The following is a 27,728-nucleotide window of genomic DNA, read 5'->3' as shown; positions in this document are numbered from 1 at the left end:
CAGTATTTATAAAGTGCTTAGCACAGTAAAGCCTGGCACATAGTAGGTGTGATATAAATGCTTATTACCTTGGCCAGGTGGATATGGGGGTGGGGTAGGGGGGATAGAGAGCATGCCTGAGATCAATGTGTCCCAGTAAAAAGGACAAGCTAAGTTGCTACCATCTTACAGAGAGGCCCAGGGAGGGGAGGGGAGGGTACTGAGCTCTGGCTTAGACTCCCTCCACCCCAAATGCCCAGGATTGTGTATGGACTGCCTCCCAGAAGAGGACAGATTTGAGTTGGGTCTGGAAGGCCAGGGGGAATTCAGCACCAAGAAAATCAGAGCGTTTCATGGTGGTGGTGGTGAGGGGGACCAAGTGTTGTTGGGAAACTGTTCAGGAGAAATCAAGACATGGCCCTTTCGTGTAGCAAGGGCCCACCATTCTCTGGAGGGACAGCTAGGGGCACGGAGAATTCTCCTGGACATTTTTGACCACTGGGGAGGCAAGTTCTTAGAGGCTGGAGCTGCCCAGAAACAATGAACACCCCATCTTCTGAAGAGTGCCCAAACTGACGTAACAGAAGGGATGGAGCCCTGGGCTGGCAGTGTGGAGCCCTGGATTTCAACGCCATCGCTTGTCTTCTCCACTCTGGGCCTCAGTTTCCCTGCCTATGACACTATGGGATTCTGTGTCTGAGGGTCTCTGTGCCGCTTCTGCTCCTGCACCCTCCTCTCCAGTAATCAGACACCCAAATCCAGGTCACCATGGCGATCCCCCTGTATTATGCCCCACCTCAAGGACAGGAGAAAATTGTACGGGATCCAAATCGAATTTAATCGAAGGGTTGGAGGGTTGGATGGAATGTCTGGGGCTAAATCTGTTTCACAGAAACAAGTTCAGGGGGGCTTTCAATTTCACAGAAATCATCACAAGCTCCCCCTCCCCCCCAGCTTCCCTGTCCATGACACCTCCCCCCAGGGTCAGTGGACATCACAGGAGTTTTAATGTAAGACTCCCCGGGGTAGAGGGGTGGGGAGAGTGTTGGATAAGGATCCAAATAAATTATCATAGATTTGCATACATCAGCATACGCTTGGTTGTCCCTCAGGGACAGGAAGGTTGAACAGATGTGGACTGAAGAATCAGTCCAGGTAGTGGGCCTTGAGTCCTACGAGGATGAGGCCAGAGGGAGGGTCCGGCTTCTCTTCAACAGCTGCCGAAGCTGGGAAAACAAGTCAGAGATCAGGGTGGGCCAACATTCTGGGTCTTAGGGGGTCAGAGATCAGAGGTCTAGGTCAGAGGTCAGGGTGAATGGGCAGGCACAGGCAAACATTGTTTTGGGGTCAGAGGTCTAGGTCAGAGTTGGAAGGGCAGCATCCATCAGAGGTCAAGTTCAGGGTGGGAAAAGCAAATAGAGGAGGGGCAAGGGGCTGCCCTTACTGCCTCCGAGGCTGGTCCAGGTCCCAGCAGGTGTGCAGGCTGCTCATTCTCCAGATTTCGCAGGGCAGGATCTGCCCCAGCTGCCAGGAGCCCACGAATGATGGGCTCCTGTGGAAATCCTGGGGGCAGGGCAGCTGCCATGTGCAAGGCTGTGTTCCCGTGGGCCTGGTGGGGACAAAGCGGTGGAGGGAGACAAGGTCTATGTCCTGACCTTGCTGGACAGCGCCACCTCCCTCCCTAAAACCTGTCTCTGTCTTCACTGGGCCTGTTTCTCCAGCTGCCAAGAAGGCCTCCTGTGAGATGTTCTAAGGGCCCACTGGGCTCTAGCACAGGGTTTTCCAGTGACGTCATGATCCCTCCCCGAGCTCTCTGGACCCTCATCCTCCATCCCCAGGTGTACACCCTCTTATCTGCCCCTCTCATCTCTGGTCCCTTCTCCCAAGGTCTTGGTCCTACCTTCATGTTCACAAAGGCCCTGGGATCCCCATTTGGCAGGTCCAGCAACATCTGGACGAGGGAGACATTGCCACTCTGGACAGCCAGGTGCAGAACAGTCTTACTGCTCTTGAATTCCTGGAAAAAGGGTCAAGTGAGGATCAGGGCCTTCCCTTCCACAGGGAGCCAGGCCACCCCATTCTCTAACCTTGGGAACCCAGGCTTTGGGACCTCCTTTTTATATTCTCAGGGACTGATGCATCCAGCCCCTACCCCCACCTCCTCAGGGACCCTGCCCACCTGGCTGGTATGGTCAGCCCCCATCTGTAACAGCATCTGGACACAGGCCAGTCTGTCCCGTGCTGGGACAGTCATTGTCCTGGAGCCGCAAGCTGGCTGTTGGGTGGCCTCATTGAGGGAGAGAACAGCAACATGCAGAGGGCTGAAGCCTGGGGGATAGGGATCCACGGGGGACCATAAGTCCTGACAGTCCTTTAGAGACCCCCCACTTTATTTTGCCCAATAGCCCCTATCCAAATATGACTCACCCTCAAAATCCCTGGTCTCCATGTCCACCTGAATGCCTGAGTTAAACACAGCCTGGGGAGAAGGGTGGAGGTCAATTATAGTCAATGTTCCCCCCAGGTTCCCTGAGAGCTGGGCCTCCAGTCTCCTTTTTCTCTCTCTGGGTCTCTAGGTCTCTCAGAGACTCTGTCTCCCACCCACTCAGGATGCCAGCATATCGTCCCCCTGAGGACCCGGAAGGCCAATCTCCAGGACCCCAGGCATCCCGGAGCCATTCTCACCGTGAGGACCCCGGGCAGGCCATAAGTGGCCGCCAGGTGGAGGATGGTACGGCCACGGTGGTCAGTAGCATTGGGGTCCGCTCCCAGGGTTAGCAGGTCCTGGACAATCAGTGGCTGGTTGGCTGTGGCAGCCACCAGGAGTGGTGTCTGCGGGGAAAAGGGTGTTAGGATATGAGACTGAGACATACAGCGCCACTGACCCGTGCCCTTCCTGCTGCTACGGCCCCTCACCTTTCCTTGGTGTTCCTGAATGTCCAGCTGTCCACAGCCCTGCAGGACCTCCGCTGCGGCATAGGCTGACCAGCGTAGGCCTTGGGCAGCAAACAGGTGAAGGAGTCTAGTGTGGGGAGAGGTGAATGATGAGGTGATAGTCACATCTCGGTCTTGGCCCTCTTCAAATTCCCCTGGCCCCCCCCAACCAAACTCACGTGTCCCCCTCCTCGTCCTGAGTCAGTAGCCGTTGCAGCCCCAGGGCTTGAACCTCAGCCCGAGCTGTATCCAGGGAAGCCCCATGTGGAGCCAGGAGCTGAGGGGGCCCTGGGGCCCCCCAGGGGCCAGCTGGAGGAGGGCTTGTCTCCACATAGAGTCCAGTGGCATCCACAGGGCCCTGCAGTTGAGGCGAAGGAGGGAATGGAATAAAGCCAGCTTTGGGACAGGAGGGGCTGCGTCTTTGTAACTCAAAGCCAAAGGGGGGAGGGGACTAGGACACCTAGGTCTAAAGAGGAAATTGTGGGGGGGGGGATTTCATGGATGGAAGATGGGGCCCTTCTAGAAAAAGATTGATCTTTCCTTAAAATGAATCATCTATTCCACAAAGTGAATCACCATTTCCTCCTTTCTTTTCTACGTATTTTAATTTTGTCATGGGTGGGTGGGGTTAAAATGCGGAGGGGGGAATGAAAGAGAAAGAGAGGAGGAGACAGAGCTGCATCTGGGCCTCGGAAACCCTCTCGGCTTCCTCCCCCATCCCTCTCCCTCCAACCCCGTGCTCTGGGGGCCTCACCTCCAGGAGGGGAGGGAAGGAAGGCAGCCCTCCAGGCTCCGTGGCTGTGAAGAGGCCAGGGGTGAAGAAGGCTTCGGTAGAGGCTGCGCAATGGTAGTGGCAGTCGGGGTACAAGCCATGGGCTTCCAGGTCCCACCCTGGGGCCTGGGCTAGGGGAGCAGACGGGGCCCCAAGGCCAGCCACCTGAACTTCCGGGGCCCCTGGGAACGGGCCAAGACCTGCAGGGTACGAGGGGTCAGCCACAAAGAGAGACTCGGGGCCGCGGGGCTGGGAGCCGGGATGCTCGGGGTGGGGGAGACTAGAAAGTGAGTTCGATCCTTCGTTTGCGGGCTCACCTGGTTCTGTCTCATTTGCAGAGGTCGCAGGGACTTGTCCCTGGTTAGAGGGGGAAGAGGTGAAGGTCAGCTTCAATTTGGAGGCCCCCTCCTCCTCACCCCACCCATCCGCCCAGGGAGTCCTGAGGGATGAAGGACTACATCTCCCAGCAGACCGCGGGAGCCGAATCAGGCCCCAGGGCCAGGTGGCGGCGCTTGGCTTGCTGGGAGATGTAGTTTGGAGCCCCTGCCGCCTTACCTGAGGCTGGTAGTTGGTGCCAGATTGCCTCCGCCGCCTCTGAGCCTCCAGCAGTTTCTTCACAGTCTGAGATGGGATGTGGCTGCGCTCGCCCCGGCTCACTGTGGCAGTGGGGGTGGGTGGGAAGAAGGGGAGCCCAAGGGTGAGGGTTATCAGGGGTCCAGGGTGATGGAAGAGCCCCTCCCCCCTTTCTTCCCAGGCCTCTCTCACGAGAAAACCGAGGCAGTGTTTCCCACATGGGGGCTCTTCCCCCACCCCACCCCCACCGCAGTTTCCTCCCGACCCCACCTCCCTGTCCCCACGTCTTGGAAACCAGGGAGGCGGCCCAACCTCATCCAGTGCCCCTGAGCGTCTCTCCCCCGGGATCCGGCCATCTGTCCCGCCCACATTCCGCCCCAGCGGACCCCTGCTTCTGCTCGCGTCCCGCCGCCCCCTCTAGTCGTCCCTTCTCTGAGATCCAAACTTGGGTGCCCCAGCCCTTTATTTCTGTGTCGCCCAAGCATCAATCCCTTCTAACGTCCTCCTCGGGAACCCATGATCTCTTGCTTCTGCGCACATAGGCGCCCCTCTTCCCGCAGCCTCAACATCCCCCCCACCCCATCCGCAACTCAAGGACTGAAGTTCTTGGACCCTGAGTAGCTTCTACACCCGAGAGGCTTCCGAACCTCTCAGCCCCTCCTGTCTCTCAGGGAGAGCTGCCACTCAATTCGAGTCAATTCCACAAGCGTATTTATTAGTTTATGTGTCTGGCACAACACTCGGTGCGGAAGATGCCCAGACCAAGATGAAAACAGTCCCCGCCTCTAGGACTGCCTGAAAAGAGCCTAGGGCCGGAGGTCAGGATTCCCGGGTTCTAGGTCTAGGCTTCTCAAATTAAGAGGGTGGGACTGGATGATCTCTAAGCGCCCTCCCAGTTCTGAGAATCTATAAACCAGGCGTCCAGTCCCTGTCCCTCGGGTGCTCAGGTATTCCAGTCCCCTGCCTCTTTAGAGCCAAGCAGCCGGGAACTCAGCTCTTCCCCCAGTGCCGAAAGATACAGGTGCCCCAACCCTCACTCCCCTCCAGCTCCCTGGGGTCAGGCTGAGAAAGTGGAGGCGGGAGGTTTCGGAAAGGAGTCCGGAAAGAACGCGATGACGTCACGCTATCGTCACCCCTGCGCAGGGGAATCTTCCATCTGCCACCCGCCCTCCCCCGGGACCCAGGTGTCCAGCCCAAAGGGTGGGGGAGGGGGTGGGGAGGGCAGCCAAGCATAGTGACCACGGAATCCCCGCGTTAAGGGGAATCCCTGTTCGGCCCCAGGTCCCTCGAGGAGGGCGGGGGAACTCCCAGGGCCAAGGGGTCACTGGCACGCCCTGTACCGGGACCCAGGGAACCTAGGAGTCTGCAACTCCCCCCCCCCCAATTCTGACCGTCTGAGATTCAGGAGTCCCTCCTGCCTCAGTCAGCTCTGACTGTCCCAGATCCAGGAATGCCCCTCTCCTGCCCCTGGCTCTGACTCCAGTACCCGGGAGTTCTAATACCTTCCATCCCCGACCTCTCAGAACCCAGGAGTCCCATGCCTCTCAGCTCTGACCCGTCGGGACCCAGGAATGTAGATCTGGCCGGCTCTGATCCTCCTCTACTACAGTCTAGTTTATCATTCCTTACTTTCCAGGAGCCAGGAGTCCCAAACCCCATAGCTCCGACACTCCAGGATTCAGGAGTCACGCCACCACTTTCTCCACCTCCTGCCCTATCTCTCCAGCGCTCTGGATTCCAGCTCCCCTCCCCTTTCTCCAGTTCTGATCCTCAAGAAACAGTCGTCCCTCTCTCAGATCAGCTATGCCCGTTGGGACGCAGGAATCCTTAACCTTCAGGTCAATCTTCGTCTGACTGTCCTAGATCCGGGAGTCCAGATCTCTGACCAAAATGCTTGTCGACGTGATTATTCCACAAGGGCTCAGAGGTCCCCAGCAGCCAGATCTTCTCCCTCCGCCCCCCCGCCCTGCTCCACTCCCCGGATCCGAAGGCAACATAGTCTGGCCTCTGACATCCCATTCTTCACTCGCCTCGGGTACCAGACATCTAGTTCTCATCCGTGCTCCACATCCCCCAGCCCTGTCACAGACCCATGCATCCAGACCCTGGGGTTACCTTTAGAATTCCGGGGCGCGGGTGGCGGGGCCCCCGGGCCACCCCTGCCTCGGCGCTGCGCCAGCCTCTTCTCTGTCCGGGGAGCCGGAGCTGTTCCCCGATTCTCGACCTGACCCGCGCGGGCGCTTTAAATCCTGGCCCAGTCCCGCCTTCGCCCCGCCCTGGGGGCGGCCCCGGGGGTTACAGAATCACCGAAAGACAGCAGTAAGGGGTTTCTGAGGCATCCACACTGCTGCCTATACCTGACCTTGCTAGAATCCCCTCCGTGACTGACGTTCAGACGAGCGATCGTCGGGCCTTTTCTGGAAGCTGTCTAGGTCAGGGGAGTTCGATACCCTTCTCCAGGCCCACTGTTGCACTTCCCCATTTGATGAACACATGTAGAGTCCGCTGTGTGCCAGGCTAGGGGCTGGGAGACAAAGATGCAAGCCCGCCTTTCCAGCACTCCCCTTTTTGGATAGTTCTATTGTATTTTTACTTATTTTTAAAAAGTATTTCCCAATTATATCTTCAATATCATTTCTTTTAAACATTCTTTTCTTTTTCAATTTTGACTTCCACGCTCTCTCCCTCCCTCCCACACCTCCCCCACTCACTGAGGCCAGCAAATGATATCAATTATACATGTGAAATCATGCAAACCATATTTCCATATTAGCCATATTGCCAAAAAAAAAAAAAAGGCAAGAAAAATAAGGTGAGAAAATTGTATTTCAAGTGCGCCCAGGGTTCAGCAGTTCTCTCTGGAGATGGATAGGATTTTTTCCCTCATGAATCCTTTGGAATTGTCTTGGATCATTGTATTGATCAGAGCAGCCAAGTTTTTAACAGCTGATTATCATTACAACATTGCTATTCCTGTGCCCAATGATCTCCCCCTTCTTCTCACTTCATTTTGAATCAGTCTTGCCATGGTTCTTGCCATGTTTCTCTGAAACCGGCCAGTAGTCCTTCCATATAGTACAGTGGTATTCCATTGCAATCATATACCACAGCTTGTCTAGCCATTCCCCTATTATATATACTCATTTCCCTGTATATACTCACTTTCTAATTCATTGCCTTTACAAAAAGAGCCGCTGTAAATACTTTTGTACAGATAGGTCCTTTTCCTTTTTAAAAATCTCTTTGGAGTAGTGCTATTGCTAGGTCAAAGGGCATGCACAATTTTATCCACCTTTGGGCTCGGTTTGGATAGTTCTAAGTCTGCCTCTGCCCCCACTGTTGCTCCTGGCCTCAGTTTCCCTTGAAGTAGTTGATATCTCCAAGAAAGGGTCATTGACAACACTCTTCTCCCACTTCTCCCATTCTATGGGGGTGACAGCTACTTACAAGTCTATTTATCACTGGGGCTCCAAGCTCCCTGAACTCCAGCCCTCTGGGGACAAGCATCCTATCTCTCAGCCTCCTTTCCTTAGGAGACCTAGGCACCTCTCCTTGAAGCCTTTCTGGGGACCTAGGCATCTTGTCTCCCACCCTTCCTTGTGAAATCCAGTGTGTGTCCTGTTTCCCAGCACCTTTCTTTCTGGGACACCTGAGTCCTAGCTCCCAATTATTACAGCCTCCCTTGCGGACACGGGCTTCTGAACCTCCAAGCCAGCTCTCAGGCGCCCTCCTGTGGTCCAGGGGGCCTCTCCAGCTTCTTGTTACCCTTTATTTCCCCGCCCTTTTCCTCCCCCTAGATCTTCCGCCCCCACTTTGCTGGGGGCAGGAAGCTGGGTTGCTGGCCTATGCCATCTTCTTTCCTAGCTGCCACAGCCGTTGCTCCTGCCTCCTCTTCTGGGATACCAGAGCCCCAAGATCTTAACTCTGATCTCAACCCACTAGCATGAGTCCCCAGGTACCCCACATGCTCTTGGCCTTGCTCACAGGTCAGTGGTCCCCTCCCCCCCCCCCCCTCCCTCCCAGTTCAAGCCCAGGTGAAGCCTGGGGCTGGGGCTGTGGCTGAGGGCCCTTGCTTTCCCTCTCTGGGATGGAGGTAATGTCCCTCTGACTCTCCTTCCCTGGGTCCCTGGCTCTTTCTCATCACTCTTCTTAATGTCTCTCACTCTGTCTCTTTCTCTTTTTCTCTTCTTTGAATCTCTGTCTCTCTGGTCTTTTCTTTCTCACCACCACTTCCATCTCTCCCCCTTCTTCTGACCCTCTCCTTTCTCTCTTTCTCTCTCTTTCCCCCTTCTCTCTATTTTTATGGTTGTTCAGTCATTTCTCAGTTGTGTCTAATTCCTCATGACCCAACTTGGGGTTTTCTTGGCAAAGATACGGGAGTGGTTTACAATTTCCTTGTCCAGCTCATTTCACAGATGAGGAAACTGAGGCAAACAGAGTTAAGTGACTTGCCCAGGGTCACACAGCTGGTAAGTGTGTGAGGTAAGATTTGAACTCAGGTCTTCCTGACTCCATGCCTGGTGCTATATCCACTTTGCCACTTAACTGCCCTTTCTCTCTATTAATGATGTTTAAAATACCAAGTTTTGGTCCTTTGCCTACCTGCTGCCCCGTCATCAGCCTGCCCAAACCCATATCTTCTGACTTCATTTTGTCTATAGCAGCATCATACTTACCCTGCCCCATGTTTGAATCCTTTGATTTTTTCCCCCCTCTTGTTCGTGTCTTATTCAATAAATTGCCCAGTCTTGGACAGACAGTGGGGTGGGGGGGGCACTGGAAAGATCACTGGCTTTGAATTCAGAATTCACATGTCCCACGTACTATGTGACCTTAGGCAAGGCAAATCACCTGTTGAGCCTGTTTCTTCATTTTTAAAATGAGAGGGTTGACTTCTGAGGCCCCATTTCATCCCAAATTTATGATCCTGTGATGCAGTCTATTCCACCCCTTCATCATCTCTCCCTTCCTCCTTATTTCCCCTGAATTATCTCAGTAAGCTCTGGACAGGTCTTTCCCTCTCCCATCTTCCCTTTCTCCAATCAGTGCATATGCTACTGCCTGAATAACCTGTCTGATGAATTTATCTTCTGATCAAAAGTCTTTACTAGCTCCCTAAGGACTCACGTTTGAAGCTGGCATACAAGGCTTCCCATACTCGGGTCCCAAGCCTCACACATGCTGCAGTCCAGCCAGACCAGGCAGCTCCCTGGCTCTGGCACATGTGCTGAACCTCACCACTTCCCAGCCCTCAGATGCCCTTTGAATTCCTACCAGTTCTTTGAATCCCAGCTTAAACAGCTTTCCCTTCTCTCTGCCTCCTTACCTACCCCCCCTCCCCAACATGATGAAATCCATAGAGGTAGACTGGAAAAAGTGGCGGTTAAAATCCTGCCTCAGCCACTTATTAGCTGCATAGCTGAAATAAATCATTTAACTTCTCTGGGCATAAATTTCCTCATGGGGAAATGAGGAGTTTGGACTCGGACATTCCTTCTAGCTCTGCTAGGTAATGGATAACATTAATAGTGCTTTAAGGTTTACAAAGCACTTCACAAACATTATCCTTGCAATAACCCTGGAAAGTAGGGGCTGTTATTATCTCCATCTTACAGATAAGGAAGCTGAGACAGAAGTGACTTACCCAAGGTCACACAGATAGTAAGTGTCTGAGGCCAGACTTGAACCCAGGTCTTCCTGACTCCATGTTGGTCATTCTAACCATCACATGGCCTGGCTGCCTGTGAACCTCTCAGCACTTTCTATTTGGCCTTCCCTGGGCCTCTGGGTCGTTCTCTTCTCTATTGTCTGTATTTGCATACATGTCTTCTCACCCCCAACCCTGGTAGATTGTAAGCTCTTTGAGAGCAGCCTGTAAGTCAGTAGTTTTGTATCCCCAGCACAGAGCCCTGCATACAGCATAGGAACTTAATGGTGGCTGAGTGCAATTGTACAATCCTCTCTGTGTTTCTTGGTTTCTCTCCCCCCCTCCCTTACCCCCTCTATTCCTCTCCCCTCTTCTCTCTCTCCCCCCTTCCTCTCTCTTTTTCTCTCCCTCTCTCTCTCTTTTTCTCTCCCTCTCTCTCTCTTTTTCTCTCTCTCCCTCTCTCCCTCCCTCCCTCTCTCCCTCTTCTCTATCTCTCCTTGCCTCCCTCTCTCCCTCCTTCCCTCTCTCTCCCTCCCTCTCTCTTCCTCCCTCTTTCTCTCTCTCTTCCTCTCTCTCTCCTTCTCTCCCTCCTTTCTTTCTCTCTCCCTCTCTCTCTCCCTCCCTCTCTCTCTCCCTTTCTCTCTCCTCTCTCTCACTCTCTCCTTCTCTCCTCCTCTCTCTCCCTCTTCTCTATCTCTCCTGGCCTTCCTCTCTCCTCTCTTCCCTCTCTCTCCATCTGTCTCCCTCTGGGTCCCTCCTCTCTCTTTTCTGAGACATGCAGCCCAGTAGCTGCCGAGATCCCTCCCATTCTCAGAGCCTGGAATTCATGGGGCAGTAAAAGGATTGCTGACCTTGCAGTCCCAGGCCTCTAGATTTTTCCTTTGTAAAAGGCTGGGGTTCAAGGTGGTAGCTACATGCTGTTCTAGAAGGCCAAATACTGAAGCTGAAATCCTTTGGCCCCATGATGAGAAGACAAGACTCGGAGAAGACCCTGATGCTGGGAGAGATTGAAGGCGAAGGAGAAGGGGACAGCTGAGGATGAGATGGATGGGTAGAGAGTGTCATGGAAGCGATGAACCTGGGCTCGGACAGACTTTGGGAGATAGTGCAGGGTAGAAGTACCTGGCATGCTGTGGTCTATGGGGTCAGGAAGAGTCAGACACAGCTGGATGAATGAACAACAGCTCAAAGTCAGGAAGAGCTGGGTTCAAATTCCAGCTGACACTGTGTGACCTTGGCCAAGTCTTTTAAACTCTTTAAGCCTCAGTCTTTTCATGGGCCAAATGAAGAGGTTGGAGTAGCTGACCTCTAAGGTCCCTTTCAAGTCAGGCTCTAAAATTCTCCTTATCTCTGTTTGTGTCTGGGTTCTGAATCCCTGACCTGCCCCACTGATGCTCTGTCCTACGGTTCTCAAAGTGGCTGCAGCCCAGACTCCTCCAGGTGAGAAGGAGGGACCCAGGCAGCCCCAGGGCCCCTCTCTCCCCATCTCACCAGTGCTGGGGTGGGGGTGGGGGTGCCCTCCCAGCTTTCTGGTATCTCCATTTCACTCAGTCTTCACTCATCTTCCATCCCTGACTGTGCCTCTGCCTCAGTTTACCCCCCCAGTCCAGGACCCTAACTGTGGGCCCCTGTCCCTGCCCCTGCCCCTACCCCTCCTCGTGGGGATCGTAGCAGCTGACGCACTGATGACTCTGCTCATCGTGGGTGCCGTGTTTGCCTGTGCGCGGCCCCGGGGGGCCCTCCCAAAAACCAGGTAAGAGGCTGAGGAAGGATGGAGGGCCTGCATCTCTGTGAGAGGAGGGAGAGTGGGTGGGAAGGGCCTCTCAGGGGAGAGGGGGGTGGAGATGGATCCCTGGGTTCACTCTGATGTTGTCTTTTCTCCCCAGAGAAGAGCAGGGTCTACATGAACATGCCTGGGAGAGGCTGAGCCCCATGGCACCCCCTACTTTGTGGACAGACACCCACATCCCCTTCAGAGGATCCTGGCATCCTGTCCAACCAAAGATAAACCGCCCCTTGTACCACCTACATGGCAGAGTCCGCCTTCACTCTGGAAATAAAAGAATCAATTCTTATTTTCAAGACATCGAGTCTTTCACTAGAAATCCAGATATCACTCAGAGTTCAGTCTGGAAGTCAGGCATCCCCAGAACCCAACTGTCTGCTTAAGTCACCCTCCTGGAGCTCAGGTATATCTATAATTTAATAATCTAGGATCTTATGGTTTCCACAATCTCATAAGCAAGGATCTGGTGTACCCAGTTTTCAAACCCTCCAGGATGAAGGATCGCTGGTTCCCAGGCCCTAAAAGGTAGACCTTCCTGGTCTCTGATCACCTTCAGGAACCAGAAGTCTTCACAACCCAGTCCCTTGGGACCCTGGCACCTTCACAATCTAGCCTCCTCCCCTCCCCCTTACCTCCTGGAACCCAAAAGTTCAGCACAAATAAGGTCTCTGGGGGCAGCTAGGTGGTGCAGTGGATAGACATCCAGCCTTGGAGTCAGGAGAACCTGAGTTCAAATCTGACCTCAGACACATGACACTTACTAGCTGTGTGACCCTGGGCAAGTCACTTAACCCTGATTACCTCACCAAAAAAGACAAAAACAAACAAACAAATAAGGTCTCTGCTCCATGTTTATTGTGAGAAGAATAAGGAAAGGAGAAAAGAAGGTCCTTAGGATCAGAGGGGGTCAAGAGAAAGGAGTAGTAAGGGGTTAGTGGGTCTGGGGTTCTTAGATTAGAGGCTGTGAGCTTCCCACTGGCCATCTTCAGTGTTGAGTCACCATTCATCGGTGGAATCCTTGTTGGGGAGTGAGGTCACTGTAGACATCTGATCTATGGCCCTGGAGCTCCTGGGTGGGAATCAGGCCAACTTTGTCAAAGGAGAGTTGTTGGAGACACATACCTAGGGGACCCTAGGAGAGCGAGTACCCCAGCCCCCCCTCCTCTTCTCAGTCATGAAGATTCTTAGCTGTGTCCCAGGGGTGAAGATGTCCAGGGCTTGGCAGCATGGACTCAGAGGGCCAGCTCTCCCCAGACCTGGGTAAGGGAGGTCTTGGGGATCCCATTAGGGAGTCAGAAAGCCTTAGCACTGCCTCTCCTTCCCCCCAGCTTCCCACATCCAGTCCACTGAGCTCTCCCCCCCTGTATTCTCATCATTCCATCTGGGTGGAATTGAGTTGGCTTGGTAGCCACTATATGCTGCTATCAAATTGCCTTCCTTAGTCAAAGCCTTTCCTTCATCTGATTCTTCCTGAATTAAAATCTGCCCTAGGCCTGGAGATGGTTCATTTGTGACCCGGTGGACCTTTGGTTTCTGGGTCAAGAGGAAGAGTTTTAGCAGAACTTAGATATGAGGCCCCAGGGAGGAACTGGGGGATAAGGGGATTTCTCTTACCTGGTAGGGGGACTCTGTCTCTGTCATTCTCTGTTTCTTAGAAGCTGGGTGGGTGGAGAAGGAATGAAGGAAGAACTGTATGAGACCTTCAGGCCTCTGGATAAGAGGCCCAGCCACCCAGCTCCTCCCCATCCACCATTCACTTCCCCAGTCACCCATCTCTCCCCAGTCAACGCTTTGTGCTGCCCTGGTCAGTTCCAACACCTGGGTTGTCCCACTCCTTCCCGCCTTCCCCACGCCGTCTCTCCAGTTCTTATAGGTCACTCTTCTAATCAGTCCCATCTATAAGTCACTCTGTCACACTGATTAGTCACCAGTCCCCCAATTCGATCCCTCACCCTCTGGGGCATTCCGACCTGAAGGCACAAGGCGGCCCAGATAGTAAACAGCCAGGGCGATGAGGATGGTCAGAACAAGATCTCCAAGTACAATCCCAGCCAGGACCCCTGGGCCCACAGCTGTGCAGGGGCTAGATTCTGAAGAAGACACAGGAACCCTGGGATCAGTGAAGAGATAGGATAGGGCCAGTGGGAACAATCTGAGGAGGTCACTGGGAGGGGCTGGGAGGGGGGGCTGAAGGATTTTTCAAGGGATGTCAAGAGTAGACTTTCTGGAAGGGTGAAGGGTCCTAGGGGTCAAAGGTGAGTCTTGGAAAGTGTGCTAGGGAGTCAACAGGAGGGTCTGGGGGTCAGTGGGAAGGACTGGGGGCAGTCAGCAGGGGAGAGATCTTAGAGAGTTAACAGAGAAGGGGTCTGGGGTCCTAGCAGAAGGTCTGAGAAGCAAGCAGGGGAGGGGGTCCAAGCTCCTACCATTTTGGGCACAGACGGGGTTGAAACCTGATTGGGGGAGGGCAGAAAAAATAAACTTTCAATGCCTGGGGGTTGAACTACCTGGCCCAGGGACCCCAGATTCCCAGCCCCAGAGGGGTCAAGTCTCAGCGAAAGACAAAGCATAGCAGGAGATTTTAGCTGTTCAATCTGACCCATGCCAACCTTCTCCCTGACCCACCCGGGGCCACTAAGGTTATGAGGAAAATATTTCAACGCTTCCTTTCCTCAGTCCCCTCAGACTATCCCTTTCTGTCCCAACCTCCTGGACCCCAATGCCTAGACACTAAAGAGCTTTAGCACTGGGTATTGGGAGGTCTAGGATCCCAGGCCTTTGAATCTCCCCAGAATACACAGAGGACCCCCCCCAACTCTTCCCACCAGATGTCTCCTCCCCATCATGGATCTTCCCAGGCTCTAGGTCCTGAAGTTACTGAGAAGGTTTTCCTGTCCAGGGCCCAAAGCAACCCTGACTCACCCCCTGGGGTCAGGAACAGGGCCAGGACTAGGGCCAGGTGGAGGGTGGGAGCTCTGCCTTTCCCCATGGCTGAGCCAAGGGAATCTGGAGACTGGGGTCTGAAAGGCCAGGCAGGGTGTGGCAGAGAGTCTGAACAGAGAGGAAGTAGGAGGCGGGGAGAAGGGGGAAGGGAGAGTTACGACACAGGGGGACCCAGGCATCAGGTCCCCCCAAGTTCCCACCCCATCAAGGACCAGTCATCAGACCCCCAGCCCACAGGCCTTCAGTAAGCTGCTGATGGAGCCAGTTGAGTTGTGAGCTTAAAGGCCTAATTGTGACATTCTCAATTTACTGACCCTGTTCCTGCTGCCTCCCACCCCAGCAGCAGCAGCAGCAACATATGCTGGTACTGGGAAGGACAGACAGAGGAAGAGACAGACTCAGAGACAGACAAACAGAGAAAGAGGAGAAAGACAAAAGAGACGCAAAAGGTGGTCCCAGATAGAGGGACTCTGTGGTGGTCTTCTGTGGAGTCTATGGGAATGACCAGCAGAAAGGTGTGGTGATGGGGGCCAGGGCTGGGATGGGGGATAGGAAATGGGGTGGGGGGAGTTCTTCAGTCTCCAAGCCCCAATCCTTGACCCCCTCAGGAATCCAGAATCAGTCCTCTAATGTTTGTGAGCTTATCTGTTGGGTGGGGGCACTTTCCAGGAGAAAAAAAAGGAGGAACCTGTGGCTTGGGCTCTGGGGAAATGACGTGATGGACCAAAGAGAGAAGGCCCAGAATGCAATCACCCCTCCCCCTTCTGTTTCCCTTCTTCCCTCCAGTCCACTCATAAGAAATGAGAACCTTGGCCTCTGCTGGAGTCCCAGACCCCTGCTGCTAGTTTACAAACGTCCTGAAGACCTTAGAGGCTGAGGGGAGTTGGGAAAACATAGGACCCAGAGCTTGGAGCAGGCTTCACAGGCCTCATTTTTTAGGTTAGGTTAGACCTGGGGGGGCCCTAGGCCTGCACCTAATAGTGCAGAGTTCTATCTGCTTAGCTGCTAAGGTTAGATTTAGGGATGAGTTATTAGACCTTGCCACAGACTTTGCTAGACCTCACCAGTCTTCTTGGTAAGGAGTCATTCAGTCTAGCTGTCAAGGCCTATCAGGTTAGATTCGGAAGGTGGGAAAGCAGTCCTCACTAGACTCTGTTGCTGGTTGAGATAATGTTTGTGTAAAGGTGGAGTCCACCCCACCCCAACCCTGATTTATCACAGGAGACTCAGAGTTCTCCACTGAATCAATCAATGAAAAAGTAAGGCAGGTATGGCCAGGTCCTCAATCCAATCCAATAAACATACACTAAGTGCCAGGCTTTGTGCTAAGCACTGGGGAGACAGTACAAAGGAAGACAGTACCTGCCCTCAAGGGCCTTTCAATCTAAAGGAAGAGACAACACACAGAGGGGAGCAGGGCAGGAGCTGGGGACAGGACACCTGGGCATGCCTAAGAAGGGGCCATCTTGCTCCGTGCAGTGGAAACCAGACAGAGCAGCAGACACAAAGTGGAGTGAGGGGCTTTGGGGCCACGGATTGAATCGGGTGAAGCCAGTCAATCAATCAACATTTATTAAGTGCCTACTATGTGCCAGGCACTATGCAAAAGACAGTCTCTGCCCTCAAGGAGCTTACAGTCTAATGGAGGAGACAACATGCAAACAAATATACACCAAGTAAGGTATATACAGGATAATTAGGAAATAAGTAATGGAGGGAAGGCACTAGAATTTAGTGGGCAGCTATGGGATACAGGGATAGAGTACTGGGCCTCAAGTCAGGAAGCCCTGAGTTCAGATATGGCCTCAGACACTTCCTAGCCATGTGACCCTGGGAGAGTCACTTAACCCAATCTGCCTCAGTTTCTTCACCTGTCAAATAAGCCGGAGAAGGAAATGGCAAACCATTCCTGTATCTTTGCCAAGAAAACCCCAAATGAGGTCACAAAGGATCAGATGGGGCTGAAACAAGTGAACAACAGCTAGAATTTAGAGGGATTGGGGAAGGCTTCCAATAAAAGATGGGATTTTAGTTGGGACTTAAAGGAAGCCAGGGAGGAAATATCTTGAGATTGGCTGCAGAGAATCAGTCATGCCTCATGGGGGCTATGTCTAAAAACAGCAAGCTAGTTCAGAAGCAGTCAGGCAAATGGTAGTCAAATCTGGCAGTAAAGAACTCCTGAGAGGGAATTCTCCCCACCGCCTGTTCCACTCCTCCAGAGCAACATTGGAAGCTGCAAAACACACCTAGAACATACCAGACCCATAGAGGAAAGGAAGTTTTCAGGACTCTACATGGATACAAACCCCAGAGCCCAACAGAGAATTACACCCATGGGGGATTTCATGAAAATGGCAGAAAGAGAGAAAAAGACTTCCAGTAACCAAGAGCTGTGAATTTACCCTTTGACCACACATGCACTCTGATTTTGGGCCCACTCTCACCAGGGACTTTGTGTGGAAAAGGAAGGTATTTCCCTGGTTTTGGGGGAGATTGAGGTGGAGGATGTTTCTGTAACAACTGTCCTTGCTATACCTACTTAGTAAATACCCGTTCTAAAAGTTCATCCAGTCTGGCTGATAAGCAATGGAAAGAACACTAGTGGGGGCTTATGAGTGACACTAAAAAGCCTGGCTCCTCAAGGTTACTCCAAGAACCCTCAGCAAAAATAATAGCTGCCTTCTGAGGTTTTGGCCTGCGAATGTGAGTGGTGGTTGGGAAAGTAGTCTTGGAACAAATCATTTTGCAATCTTTTAGGTGCTACATAAATTTCAGCTATTATTATTATTTCTTCCTCATAGTCCCTTTCAGCCTGGCCATCCTCAGATCCCACCAGGATTTTTGTGTCCAGTTCTGGGACCACATTTTATAAAGGCCATTGGCAAACTGGAGAACAACCAGAGGAAGATGACCATGGTGGTGAATAAAACCATAGGATCATATACTTAGAGCCCGAAGGAACCTTTGAGATCACAGAGTTAATCCCCTCATTGTACAACTAAGGAAACTGAAGCCCGTGGAGAGGGAGTGACTTGGGTTTTGAGCTCATGCCATATGAGGACTGGTTAAAGAAACCTCTGGCGAAGCTTGTTACCTGCCTCCTAACAGAGAGGCATGGATGGATGATATGGATTTGCTTTACTTGACTATGCTTATTTATAAACAGGGCTCTTTCTCCCCTTCCTCTGTTTTTAAGCAGAAGGGGTATTGGGAGGACAACAGCAAGAGTGATGGGAAAAAGAGGACCATTGAAATATTTTTTGTGCACAAAAGAGAATAGAAGTTGAGAAAGAAGCCCAATTGCCTCACCAAAAAAAAAAAATCCTAAAAGAAAAAGAAACACAGATAATCAGGACAGCTTTGAAAGTGATATTTAGAATTTATTATATGCTTTTTAAAAAATCAAGCAGTATGAAATGGAATGTTTTTATATACAATTCTCTTGTGTTCTGCCGTGTATAGGGAAATACTAATTTTTTGCATATAAGTTTAGAATAATAAAAAAAACTAATTCAAAAAAGAAAGTGATCTTCAGCTTGGAGAACAGAAAACCTGAGAGCAATTGTCAAATGACCACCCCACAGAAGAATGATTAGCCTTGTTCTGCTAGGGCCCAGAGGGCAGAATCAAGAGTACAAGGGAAAGAGGATGAATTAGACTGAATATCAGTAAACTCCCTGACAACTGAAGAAATCCAGTAGGGAAAGGGGTGTGTCAGAAGGTCCTGGGTTTGCTCTTGTTTAAGTAGGGGGCTAGAGGACCACTTGTCATGAACATCAGAGAGGAGATTCATACCATTTAGATGTTCTTTGAGGTGCCTGCCAGTCCTGCAAGTTTGTGACTGTCCTTCTCTGTGTCAGGAGCTTCTGGGGTTGGCTTTCTGTCTCTCCCATAACTCTATATGACTGTGTCTATCTACCTGTATCCCTAATCCTTTCTTCCCTACCCCATGGCTTTGAATCTTTGTCTCAGATTCTCTGTCTCTCCCATAACTGTGAGCGCTCTCTCTCTCTCTCTCTCTCACTCTCTTTCACTCTTTCACTCTCTCTCTCCCTCTCTCTCTGGCATTTCCTCTAGTGATGGGAAAAGAGCTACCCCCAGGCCTGAGTTAATTTTAGATGCATTTTCTCATTAGATACAATTAGGAAGGAGTCCAGAAAGCATCTGCTAGAAACCTGAACAGCTTCAGTCACTGAGGGCAGGCACAGGCCCTGCCCAAGGTCATTGACTCCCCCATTAGACCTGGGACCATGTCAGTTCATCCCAGTTAGACTTAAATACTGCCCTCAGACATTCAGACCCCTAAACTTGGATTGCCATTTCTCCCCTCAGACATGGTCAAGGAAATGAAATGGAAAAGAAAGCCAGAAGAGGAAAGAGAGGGAGGGTCATTGGAAAAGATCCAATGGGTAAAGGAGGAGGAAATAGGAAGCTGGGGAATGTGGGAAAGGAGAGTCAGGGGTGGAAGGTCAGAGTATGGAGAATTAGAGAATGTAGGGTCCATGTGGGAATGGGGAGATTAGATGAAGAATAGTCAAGAGGACTGGGCCGGGGGGGGGGGGCGGACAATGACCAATCAATCAACAAGCTGTTTATTGACCTTTCAGAAACATTCCACACTGTTAACCAGCCCTTCTTTCCATGTATATTCTCTCCTCCCCAGCCTTTCATGGCTGGTTGTCAGAACATGGCTTCTGTTATAGTTCTCCTCCCGCTCTGACCAATCCCTTCTCAGTCTCCTTTGCATGGTCATCATCCATGGCCCACAATCTAATGGTGGGTGTACCCCTAGGCCTTTGTCTTAGGCATCTTTCTACACTCTCCCATGGACTCAATTACCATCCCTATGTAGGTCCCTCACTTATCTACCTATTCATCTAATAACTTTCTTGAACTCCAGTCCCACGCCTCCAACTGCTGGACAGCTCCACTGATACAGATTGACCTCTCTTAACTCCTCATGTCCAAATGGAATTCATTATTTCCCCCTAAATCCAACCCTCCTCCCAACTTTCAAGGACACCCCCAGCCTTCCAGTCATCCAGGATGGTGACCTCAGAGTTGCCCTCCACTCTCCCCTCTCCTTCACCCCCCCATATTCAATCAGTTGCCAAGTCTTGTTGATTCCACTTCTGCAGTCTCTCCTATCTCTGCCCTTTTATTTTTCTTGTTGTTTTGGTGGGGTTTTTTTTTTGCAACATGGCTAATGTTTTGCATGACTGAACATGTATAATCTATATCAAATTGCTTGCCTTTTTAAAGAGGGGAGAGGGAAATAAGGGAGAGAATTTGGACCTCAGAATTTAAAAAATTAATATTAACAATTGTACATGTAACTGAGAAAATTTCAAATAAAAAAAAAAGAATTGATATAAAGTGAAGTGAGCAGACCAGGAAGACAATTTATGCAGTAATAGCACTATTGTAGAGACAACTACATACGAAAGACTTAGAAACTCTAAGCAAAACAATGACCCAGCTGGGTGCTGCCCTTCTTTTAACTCACACCACAACCACCCTAATCCAGACCTCTTGCCATCATCACCTCTTGCCTGAATGACTGCAAAGTCCTCCTAATTCTCTCCAAATCATCGTCCCACCCCACTGCCAAAGGGATCTTCCTAAATCACAGATCTGACCATTTCATAGCCCAGCTCAAGAAGCTTCACTGGCTCCCTATTCTCTATAGGGGGAAAAAAAAAAAAATATATATATATATATATATGTGTGTGTGTGTGTGTGTGTGTATTTATACACACACACACACACACACACACACTCCTCTGTTTGGCATTTAAAGCCCTTTACAATCTGGTTCAGGTTACCTTCCCAGGCTTATTACACCTGGCACATTTACCATTCAAGAATCATCTTGCTCGTTTGTATTTGTAGCCCTAGAATTTAGCATAGCATCTGGAACATAAAAGGCGCTTAATAAATGCTTTTCGTTCATTCACTCTCAGCACACATCATTCCATTTCCCACTCACACAGGCTGTCCTCCATGTCAGGAATTCTGTCCCTCCTCACTACCTCTTGGAATCCTGAGCTCACTTCTTCAAGAAGAATTTTCTAAATCCCTGAAGTTGTTAGCATCCTCTGAAAACCACATTTTGTATCTATCTTCCAGTCACCCTCCAACTGAATATCAACTCTGTGAGGGCAGGGCTGGCTCCCTTTCACGTTTGTATCCTCAGCACCTTGCCCAGTGCACATAGTAGGTGCTCAACAATCGAGTAAGTACTGGTTAGTGCCCTACTACAAGCCACGCACTGTGCGAGGTGCTGGGCATACAAATGCAAAAGGCAACCAGCCCCTGCCCTCAAGATGTTTACATTCGACTTGTTTATAGTCAAATAAATATGAGATGGATACAAAATAAACACACATTTATGGGGGTGGAGTGGACACTAACAACTAGGGGAATAGAGATGGTCTCTGGAAGAAGGGGGCGTTGGAGCCGAGAAGTTCTCAAGCATGTGGGTGTCCAAGGATGGAGGATCAGAGGACTGGGGGCCAGAGGATTAGGGGCCCGATGGACAGAGCATGAAGGAGCACAAAGAGGTTTGAGGATGGGGGAGTCAGAGGATCAGGGGTCAAAGGATTGAGAATCATAAGGAATCCTCGGAGCATGGAGGGTCAGAAGGAAGGTCAGAAGATGGGGGAGGGGATTTAAAGGATGGGGGACCAGAAAAAGAGGGGTTAGAAGATGGGGATCCACAAGGGGGTCTGAGGATGCGGGTGGATGTCCGAGAAGATGCGGGGCGGGGCGGGGCGGAGAACGAGAGAGCACCAGAAGGCTCCAAGGATGGAGGAGGGGGCGGCGAGTGTTCCTGTGTCGTGGGTGAGGGAGGGCGGGACTCCAGGGTGCCCCCGGCCCGGGGCCGGCGTCCATCGGCATAGATGACCGGTCGCCTTTAATCGGGGTCGCGCCTTTCCCTTTGCCTTTAATCGGGGCGCTACTGTCCCTTTAATCGAGACCGCGCCTTCGCCTTTAATCGGGGCCGCGCCTGCGCCCGGCTCTGGGTTCCCGGAGCGACCCTCGCGGAGGCCGCCACGCGCGGAACAGACCCGGGGCGGGGGGCCCCCACGGAGGCGGCGGCAGCGCCTCGTCCCCCTCCTCCTCCCCCTCCCCCTCCGGCCGGTCCCCGCTTGGGCGCGCCCCCCCCCGCGCCTGGGCCACGGCCACGGCCACGCGCGGGGCGGGGCGGGGCCTCCTGCGGCCCGCGGCCCCTCCCCCCCGGCCCCGCGCGGCGGCCGCCGCTGCTGCTGCTGCTGCTGCTGCTGCTGCTATTGCTGCTGCTGCCGCCGCCGCCGCCGCTGCTGCTGCGGCTGCGGCGCCGCCTCCGCCCCCCACGCGCGGCCCGGCCTCCCGGCGCCCCCCATGGCCCCCGCGCCCCGGGCCCCAGCCTCCTGCCCGCCCGGCCCCGCCCTGCCCCGCATCTCCCCACCCCCCACGCGTGTGCCCGGCGCCCGGGAGTCGGAGGCTGAGCAGCAGCCGGGGATTGGCGGGGCCCGAGCCACGGCCTGATCTGGCCCGGGGCCTCGTGGGCCTGGGCCCTAAGGGGCCGGGCCTGGCCGCCCCCCCCAGACCCCCGGGCCTGGGGGTGAGCTGTCACCTGTGACCCCGCCCCAGGGGGCTCCAGGTAAGAGGCGAGCCCGCGCTGTCCATGGTCTGAGCGTCCCGACAATGCCGTCCTCTTTGTGGTCTGTGCCTCTGTCTCTCCAAGTGTCTCTGTCTCTGTGGCTCCGGCCCAGTCTCTGAGGGTGTCTGTGTCTTTGTGGCTCTGTCCCTCTGTCTCTGCCCTCCGTGACTGTAGCTCTGTCTCCGGAGGTCTCCAAAACTCTGTCTCTCTAGCTCTGACCCTATATCTGTGTGTCTCTCTGTCTTCCTGGCTCTGTCTCTCGGACTGTTTCTCTGTGGCTCCAGCCCTGTCTCTTTGGGTGTCTCTATCTCTGTATCTGTGACTCTGGCCCTATCTCTCTGTCTCTCTCGTTGACTTTGGCCCTATCTCTGAGTGTCTCTGTAGCTCTGGCCCTATCTCTGTGTGTCTCTATCTCTGTGTCTCTGTATATCTGGCCCTATCCCTCTGTCTCTCCCTTTGACTTTGGACCTGTCTCTATGTGTCTCTGTATCTCTGGCCCTATCTCTGAGTATCTCTGTGGCTCTGGCCCTATGTCTCTGTCTCTGTCTCTCTCTTTGACTTTGGACCTTTCTCTGTATGTCTCTCTGTATGTCTGGCCCTATCTCTGAGTGTCTCTGAATCTCTGGCCCTATCTCTGTCTCTGTCTCTCTCTGACTTTGGACCTTTCTCTGTATGTTTCTGTATGTCTGGCCCTATCTCTCTGTCTCTGTCTCTCTCTTTGACTTTGGCCCTATCTCTGTATCTCTAGCCCTATGTCTCTCTCTTTCTCTGACCTTCTCTGTGGCCCTAGCCCTGTGTTTCTATGGCCTTAGCTTTGTTCCTATGTATTTCTATGTGGTGCCCTCCCCGCACTCCTGCCCCATCTCTCTGTGTGTCTCTATTTCTCTCTGTGTCTGTCTCTGTGTGTCTCTCCATGTATCTCTGTCCCCATCCTGTGTGTCTCCACATATCTGTGCACCCCCCTCTGTGTCTCTCCATGTATCTCTGCCCCCTCCCTTGCCTCCACATATCTCTGCACCCCCCTGTCTCTCTATGTATCTCTGCCCCCATCCCGTGTCTCTCCACATATCTCTGCACCCCCCTCTGTGTCTCTCCACGTATCTCTGCCCCCTCCCTTGCCCACATATCTCTGCACCCCCCTCTGTGTCTCTCCATGTACTTCTGCCCCCAAGCCCGGTCTCTGGCCCGCTCTGCGCCAGCTGCCCTGACCCTGGGCCCCCACCTCTCTCCCCAGGGCTCCTGGGCGCCAGCCTCTGTGTCTGTGGAGTGAGGATGCTGGGCTTGCCACTCCTGTGCCTGCTGGCTCTCAGCCCCCCACGGCTGGGGGCGGCCAGCGCAGTCGGACCAGCGTCGGTGCCGGATGGTTCCGTTTCGGGGCCTTGCCCCCGGCGCTGCCGATGCCAGACCTCCGCGCCACCCCGGAGCGTGCTGTGCCCAGGGGCTGGCCTGCTCTTCGTGCCCCCGGGGCTGGACCGCAGGGCCTCTGAGCTTCGCCTCCCTGACAACTTCATCGCATCGGTCAGGCGCCGTGACCTCGCCAACATGACGGGCCTGCTGCACCTCAGCCTCAGCCGCAACACGCTGGCCCACATTGCGCCGGGGGCCTTTGCTGACCTGCGCGCCCTGCGTGCCCTGCATCTGGATGGCAACCGGCTGTCCTCTTTGGGCGCAGCCCAGCTCCGGGGACTGGTCAGCCTGCGCCACCTCATCCTGGCCAACAATCAGCTGGGAGTCCTGGCAGCCGGAGCTCTCGCTGACTGTGCTGAGACCCTGGAGGACCTAGACCTCAGCTACAACAACCTGGAGGCATTGCCCTGGGACGCCGTGGCCCGCCTGGCCAACGTGAACACCCTGGGCCTGGACCATAACCTGCTGGCGGCTGTCCCCGCGGGGGCCTTTGCTGGGCTACACAAGCTGGCCAGGCTGGACATGACAGCTAACCGGCTCACCACCATCCCACCAGACCCACTTTTTTCCCGCCTTCCCGTGCTGTCCCGGCCCAGACCGGGCGCACCAGCCTCTGCCCTGGTACTAGCCTTCGGGGGGAACCCGCTCCACTGCAACTGTGAGCTGGTGTGGCTGAGGAGGCTGGCCCGGGAGGATGACCTAGAGGCCTGTGCCTCACCCCCAGCCCTGGGAGGCCGCTCCTTCTGGGCCGTGCGGGAGGATGAGTTTGTGTGTGAGCCTCCGGTGGTCACCCACCGATCCCCACCGGTCGCTGTCCCTGAGGGCCGCACGGCCTCCCTGCGCTGCCGGGCTGCCGGGGATCCCGAACCCAGGGTACGCTGGGTGTCCCCCCGAGGCCGGCTTCTGGGGAACTCCAGTCGCACTCGGGCCTTTCCCAATGGAACACTGGAGCTGCTGGCAGCCACACCTGGCGATGGCGGTGTCTTCACCTGCATCGCGGCCAATGCTGCCGGGGAAGCTACTGCCTCTGTGGAGCTCACTGTGGGGCCACCCCCACCCCAGCTGGCCAACAGTACCAGCTGTGAGCCCCGAGGGGAAGGAGAGGATGGTGAAGGTGGGGCCCCTCTCACCCCCTCTTCTTCATCTGCCTCCTCATCCTTGGCCCCCATAGATCCCCAGGCTGGGCTCCCACAGACCCCCGAACACGATGGTGATAGTGATGGGGGCAGCGTCCAAGTGGCCGAGCGCAGCGCCACTGCTGCCCTCATCCGCTGGCCGGACCACGGGCCCGTCCCTGGCCTCCGCATGTACCAGATCCAGTACAACAGCTCTGCCGATGACATCCTCGTCTACAGGTGAGTGAAGAGGAGGTGTGAGGGAGCTCGAAACATGTTGGGTAGTGGATAGGACTCCAGAGGTGAAGTCAGGAGGGTCCAAGGTCAAACCTGCCTCCAATATTTACCACCTGTGTGACCCTGAGCAAGTCCCTTAATGTCCCTCGACCTCCATTTCCTCATCTGTAAAGTGGGAGGATTGGTCTCTATAAGGCCCCTTCCAGCCTTCAACCTATGATTGGGTGAAGGTGAAACTGGAAAGCGGAACTAGGAGGAAATTGGAGGATGGACCTAAGAGGAAAACTGGGAGGTTGGCTAAAAATGGGCTGGGTGGCAGAGATGAAAGGAAATGGGATGTCTGAGAGAAAAGGAAAGGGATCCCCTTTCCTAAAAGCAAGGCTGAGCTGGGGGGATGGGGAGATGTGTTTCTGGAAGACAGAGAAGGGGGGGGTCAGCTGGGAGGCACAAGAGAAGGGAGAGGATAGTGGAGGAATTCAATTCAATTCCAGCCTTTCCCAAGTGCCCACTCAGTGCCAGGTGCTGGGCCGGGCACAGGGAATAGAAATGAGGAGACAGTCCCCACCCATGCTGGACCTGAAGCCAAGCTCAGTTCTGTTCTTGCCCGTAGGATGGTCCCGGCTGGCAGCCGCTCCTTCCACCTGACAGACTTGGTGTCAGGGCGCACCTATGACCTCTGCGTGCTGGCAGTGTCCGAGGACGGGGCCACTGGGCTGACGGCCACACGGGCTGTGGGCTGTGCCCGCTTTTCTACGGAGCCTGAGCTGCGGCCGTGCCGCTCACCCCACACAGCGGCTCCCGTCCTAGGGGGCACCATGATCATCGCTCTGGGGGGCGTTATTGTCGCTTCCGTGCTGGGCTTCATTTTCCTCCTGCTGCTCCGATACAAGGTGCATGGTGACCAGCCTCCAGGCAAGCCTGCGGCTCGGGGAGGAGTCAGCAGCGTCTGCTCCCAGACCAACGGGGGGGCTCCAGCCCCTGGGCCTGAGAGCTCAGCCTCAGACTCGGACCCTACACCTCCAACACCAGTCAAGGGGCACACCTTGGTACAACTGGACTTTGAGCCTTCAAGGGGGCCTAGGGGCCGGTTTGCTCATGAACGTGGAGGGCAGTGATCCTGAGGAAAGCCCCTCAGACATCCCTAGCCCTGGACTGCTCCCTAAAATATCTCCAGCCTCAGCCTGGCACCACCTTGGCCCTTTGGATGCCCCAAGACCTGGCCTTGGTCCTGGAATGCTCCTTGGCCTTGCAGGCACCCTTAGCCCTGGCCCCCAGGGAAGGACATGGACAGAGTAGACCCCAGGGGCTGGGGATGGGCATGGGGGGAGTCCATGCTTGGATTCTGGCCCACCTCGCAGCTCCTGCCCAACCTCCTATTTTTAACAATCCCGCAGGGACTTGGCGGGACAGTGGGGACACTATGGAGATTATGTCAAGAGAAACCTATTTTTCTAAGCTCTGGCCTCATTCGTTCCCTTATCTGTCTGTCTGTCCATTCTGCCATCCATCTGCCTGGGGTGGGGCCTTTGCAGGGGAGAAGATAAGTGGAGTAATCATCACCCTCACACGTACCCTTGGCCCTATTCAGAGAACCTCCCTCAACACCAGAGTGAGTCCTGCCATGCCTGGGGTCCCTGAGCCGGTCCCTGGAGCTGAGAAGGTCTAGAACCCCAGGGCCCAGGGCATGTGTGACTGTGGATTCACCAGGAGCCAGAGGCCAGGAGTTGTCAGGGTCTGGAGCTCTGCAGCTTAGGGGCTGCACTTAGAATTCATTGTTTGCTTCTTGAGTCCAGCCAGAGCCCTGACCAGAACCTGGTCAGAGCAGACCAGATAGTGAGACTGGCCCAAGAGGGCATCCTTCTGATAGTGCAGACCCAGTTTGGCTAGATTGAGAGGTACTTTATTCTCAGACCTGAGCAGGTCAGCCTGGCTAGGTTTGACAGAATCCCCAGATGTCAGAGCTAGAAGAAACTTAGAGACTTGGGCCAAGCCTCTCATTTTACACATGAAGAAACTGAGGCCTAGAGGGGGCAAGGGAGCTGCCCATGGTCACACACTGAGCTGTGGCAGAGTCGAGGCTGGTACCCAGTACTCAACTCCATCTCTGACACTTGTGGTTGCCTGACCTGAGTGGCCTAAGGAGAATGTTCTCATCTTTAGTTAAGTCCTGCCCCTTCTCTCCAGGGTGGCTCACATCCCTTGTCTAGACCTCAGTGTCCTCACCTGTAAAATGAAGAGGTTAGACTTAGTAGTGACTTTCCAGGTGCCTTCCACCTACAGCTCCATGATACTATGCCAGTCACCCAGTAGATGACGTCTAGGACGAGGTCAGGGCCCGAGCATAAGGCTGAAGAGGTCAGTGCCTGTGGCCTGGACCAGGCACCTGAACTGGAATGGGGCAGTGGGTGAACTGGAGGGGCAGAGCTTCCAGGCTGAGAGGCCACCCTGGGGAGAGGGGGATTCCAAAGGTCGTTTGCTCCAGTTTGTCTGGAGTATAGAATGTATGAGGGTCAGAGGGATGGCTCTAAATTGCAGATGGCTTTGACTGTTAGCCAGAAAAGTCTGGGCTTGGTCTTCTGTATTTCAGGGGATGTTTTTGAGCTGGGGAGACATGGGAGATTTGAAGATCACAGGTTTAGAACTAGAAAGGACCTTAGAAGCCATCTAGTCCATTTTACAGATGAAGAAACTGA

General features: G+C 53.8%; 4 protein-coding genes across 6 annotated transcripts; 2 read left to right on the top strand and 2 right to left on the bottom strand.

Moving 5' to 3' along the window:
* Positions 1-793: 793 nt before the first annotated feature.
* On the bottom strand, positions 794-6,740 carry NFKBID (NFKB inhibitor delta). The gene is made up of 11 exons (XM_078146232.1): positions 6,709-6,740; positions 6,374-6,498; positions 4,241-4,341; positions 3,668-4,042; positions 3,093-3,271; positions 2,896-3,001; positions 2,665-2,811; positions 2,407-2,458; positions 2,159-2,307; positions 1,880-1,996; positions 794-1,588 (listed from the first exon to the last, which is right to left on the bottom strand). Exons 1-11 carry the CDS (start codon positions 6,738-6,740, stop codon positions 1,364-1,366), a joined length of 1,608 nt encoding a protein of 535 aa, XP_078002358.1. The 3' UTR covers positions 794-1,363.
* A 1,091-nt stretch (positions 6,741-7,831) lies between these two features.
* Positions 7,832-12,089, top strand: HCST (hematopoietic cell signal transducer). Its single transcript, XM_020971890.2, has 4 exons — positions 7,832-8,213; positions 11,322-11,345; positions 11,498-11,658; positions 11,792-12,089. The coding sequence occupies exons 1-4, from the start codon at positions 8,202-8,204 to the stop codon at positions 12,072-12,074; spliced, it is 480 nt and encodes a 159-aa protein (XP_020827549.1). The 5' UTR covers positions 7,832-8,201; the 3' UTR covers positions 12,075-12,089.
* Positions 12,090-12,524: 435 nt separating this feature from the next.
* Positions 12,525-14,825, bottom strand: TYROBP (transmembrane immune signaling adaptor TYROBP). 3 transcript variants are annotated; one of them, XM_020977816.2, is made up of 5 exons: positions 14,611-14,747; positions 14,115-14,141; positions 13,644-13,781; positions 13,306-13,349; positions 12,525-12,760 (listed from the first exon to the last, which is right to left on the bottom strand). In XM_020977816.2, exons 1-5 carry the CDS (start codon positions 14,675-14,677, stop codon positions 12,695-12,697), a joined length of 342 nt encoding a protein of 113 aa, XP_020833475.2. In that variant the 5' UTR covers positions 14,678-14,747; the 3' UTR covers positions 12,525-12,694. The 3 variants fall into 3 exon arrangements, with proteins under 3 accessions (XP_020833475.2, XP_078002491.1, XP_078002492.1); XM_078146365.1 differs by lacking the exon at positions 14,115-14,141 and having other exon boundaries at positions 13,644-13,801; positions 14,611-14,825; XM_078146366.1 differs by lacking the exon at positions 14,115-14,141.
* A 7,185-nt stretch (positions 14,826-22,010) lies between these two features.
* On the top strand, positions 22,011-26,490 carry LRFN3 (leucine rich repeat and fibronectin type III domain containing 3). The gene is made up of 3 exons (XM_020977174.2): positions 22,011-22,276; positions 23,511-25,038; positions 25,646-26,490. Exons 2-3 carry the CDS (start codon positions 23,549-23,551, stop codon positions 26,148-26,150), a joined length of 1,995 nt encoding a protein of 664 aa, XP_020832833.1. The 5' UTR covers positions 22,011-22,276; positions 23,511-23,548; the 3' UTR covers positions 26,151-26,490.
* The last annotated feature ends 1,238 nt before the right edge of the window (positions 26,491-27,728 follow it).

This window comes from Phascolarctos cinereus, unplaced genomic scaffold (assembly GCF_003287225.1).
Source record: "Phascolarctos cinereus isolate Bilbo 61053 unplaced genomic scaffold, phaCin_HiC Scaffold_726;HRSCAF=1367, whole genome shotgun sequence".
Classification (NCBI taxonomy): Eukaryota; Metazoa; Chordata; class Mammalia; order Diprotodontia; family Phascolarctidae; genus Phascolarctos; species Phascolarctos cinereus.
Note: the sequence above shows the minus strand (reverse complement) of the source record. Positions and strands in the feature narration are given on the sequence as shown.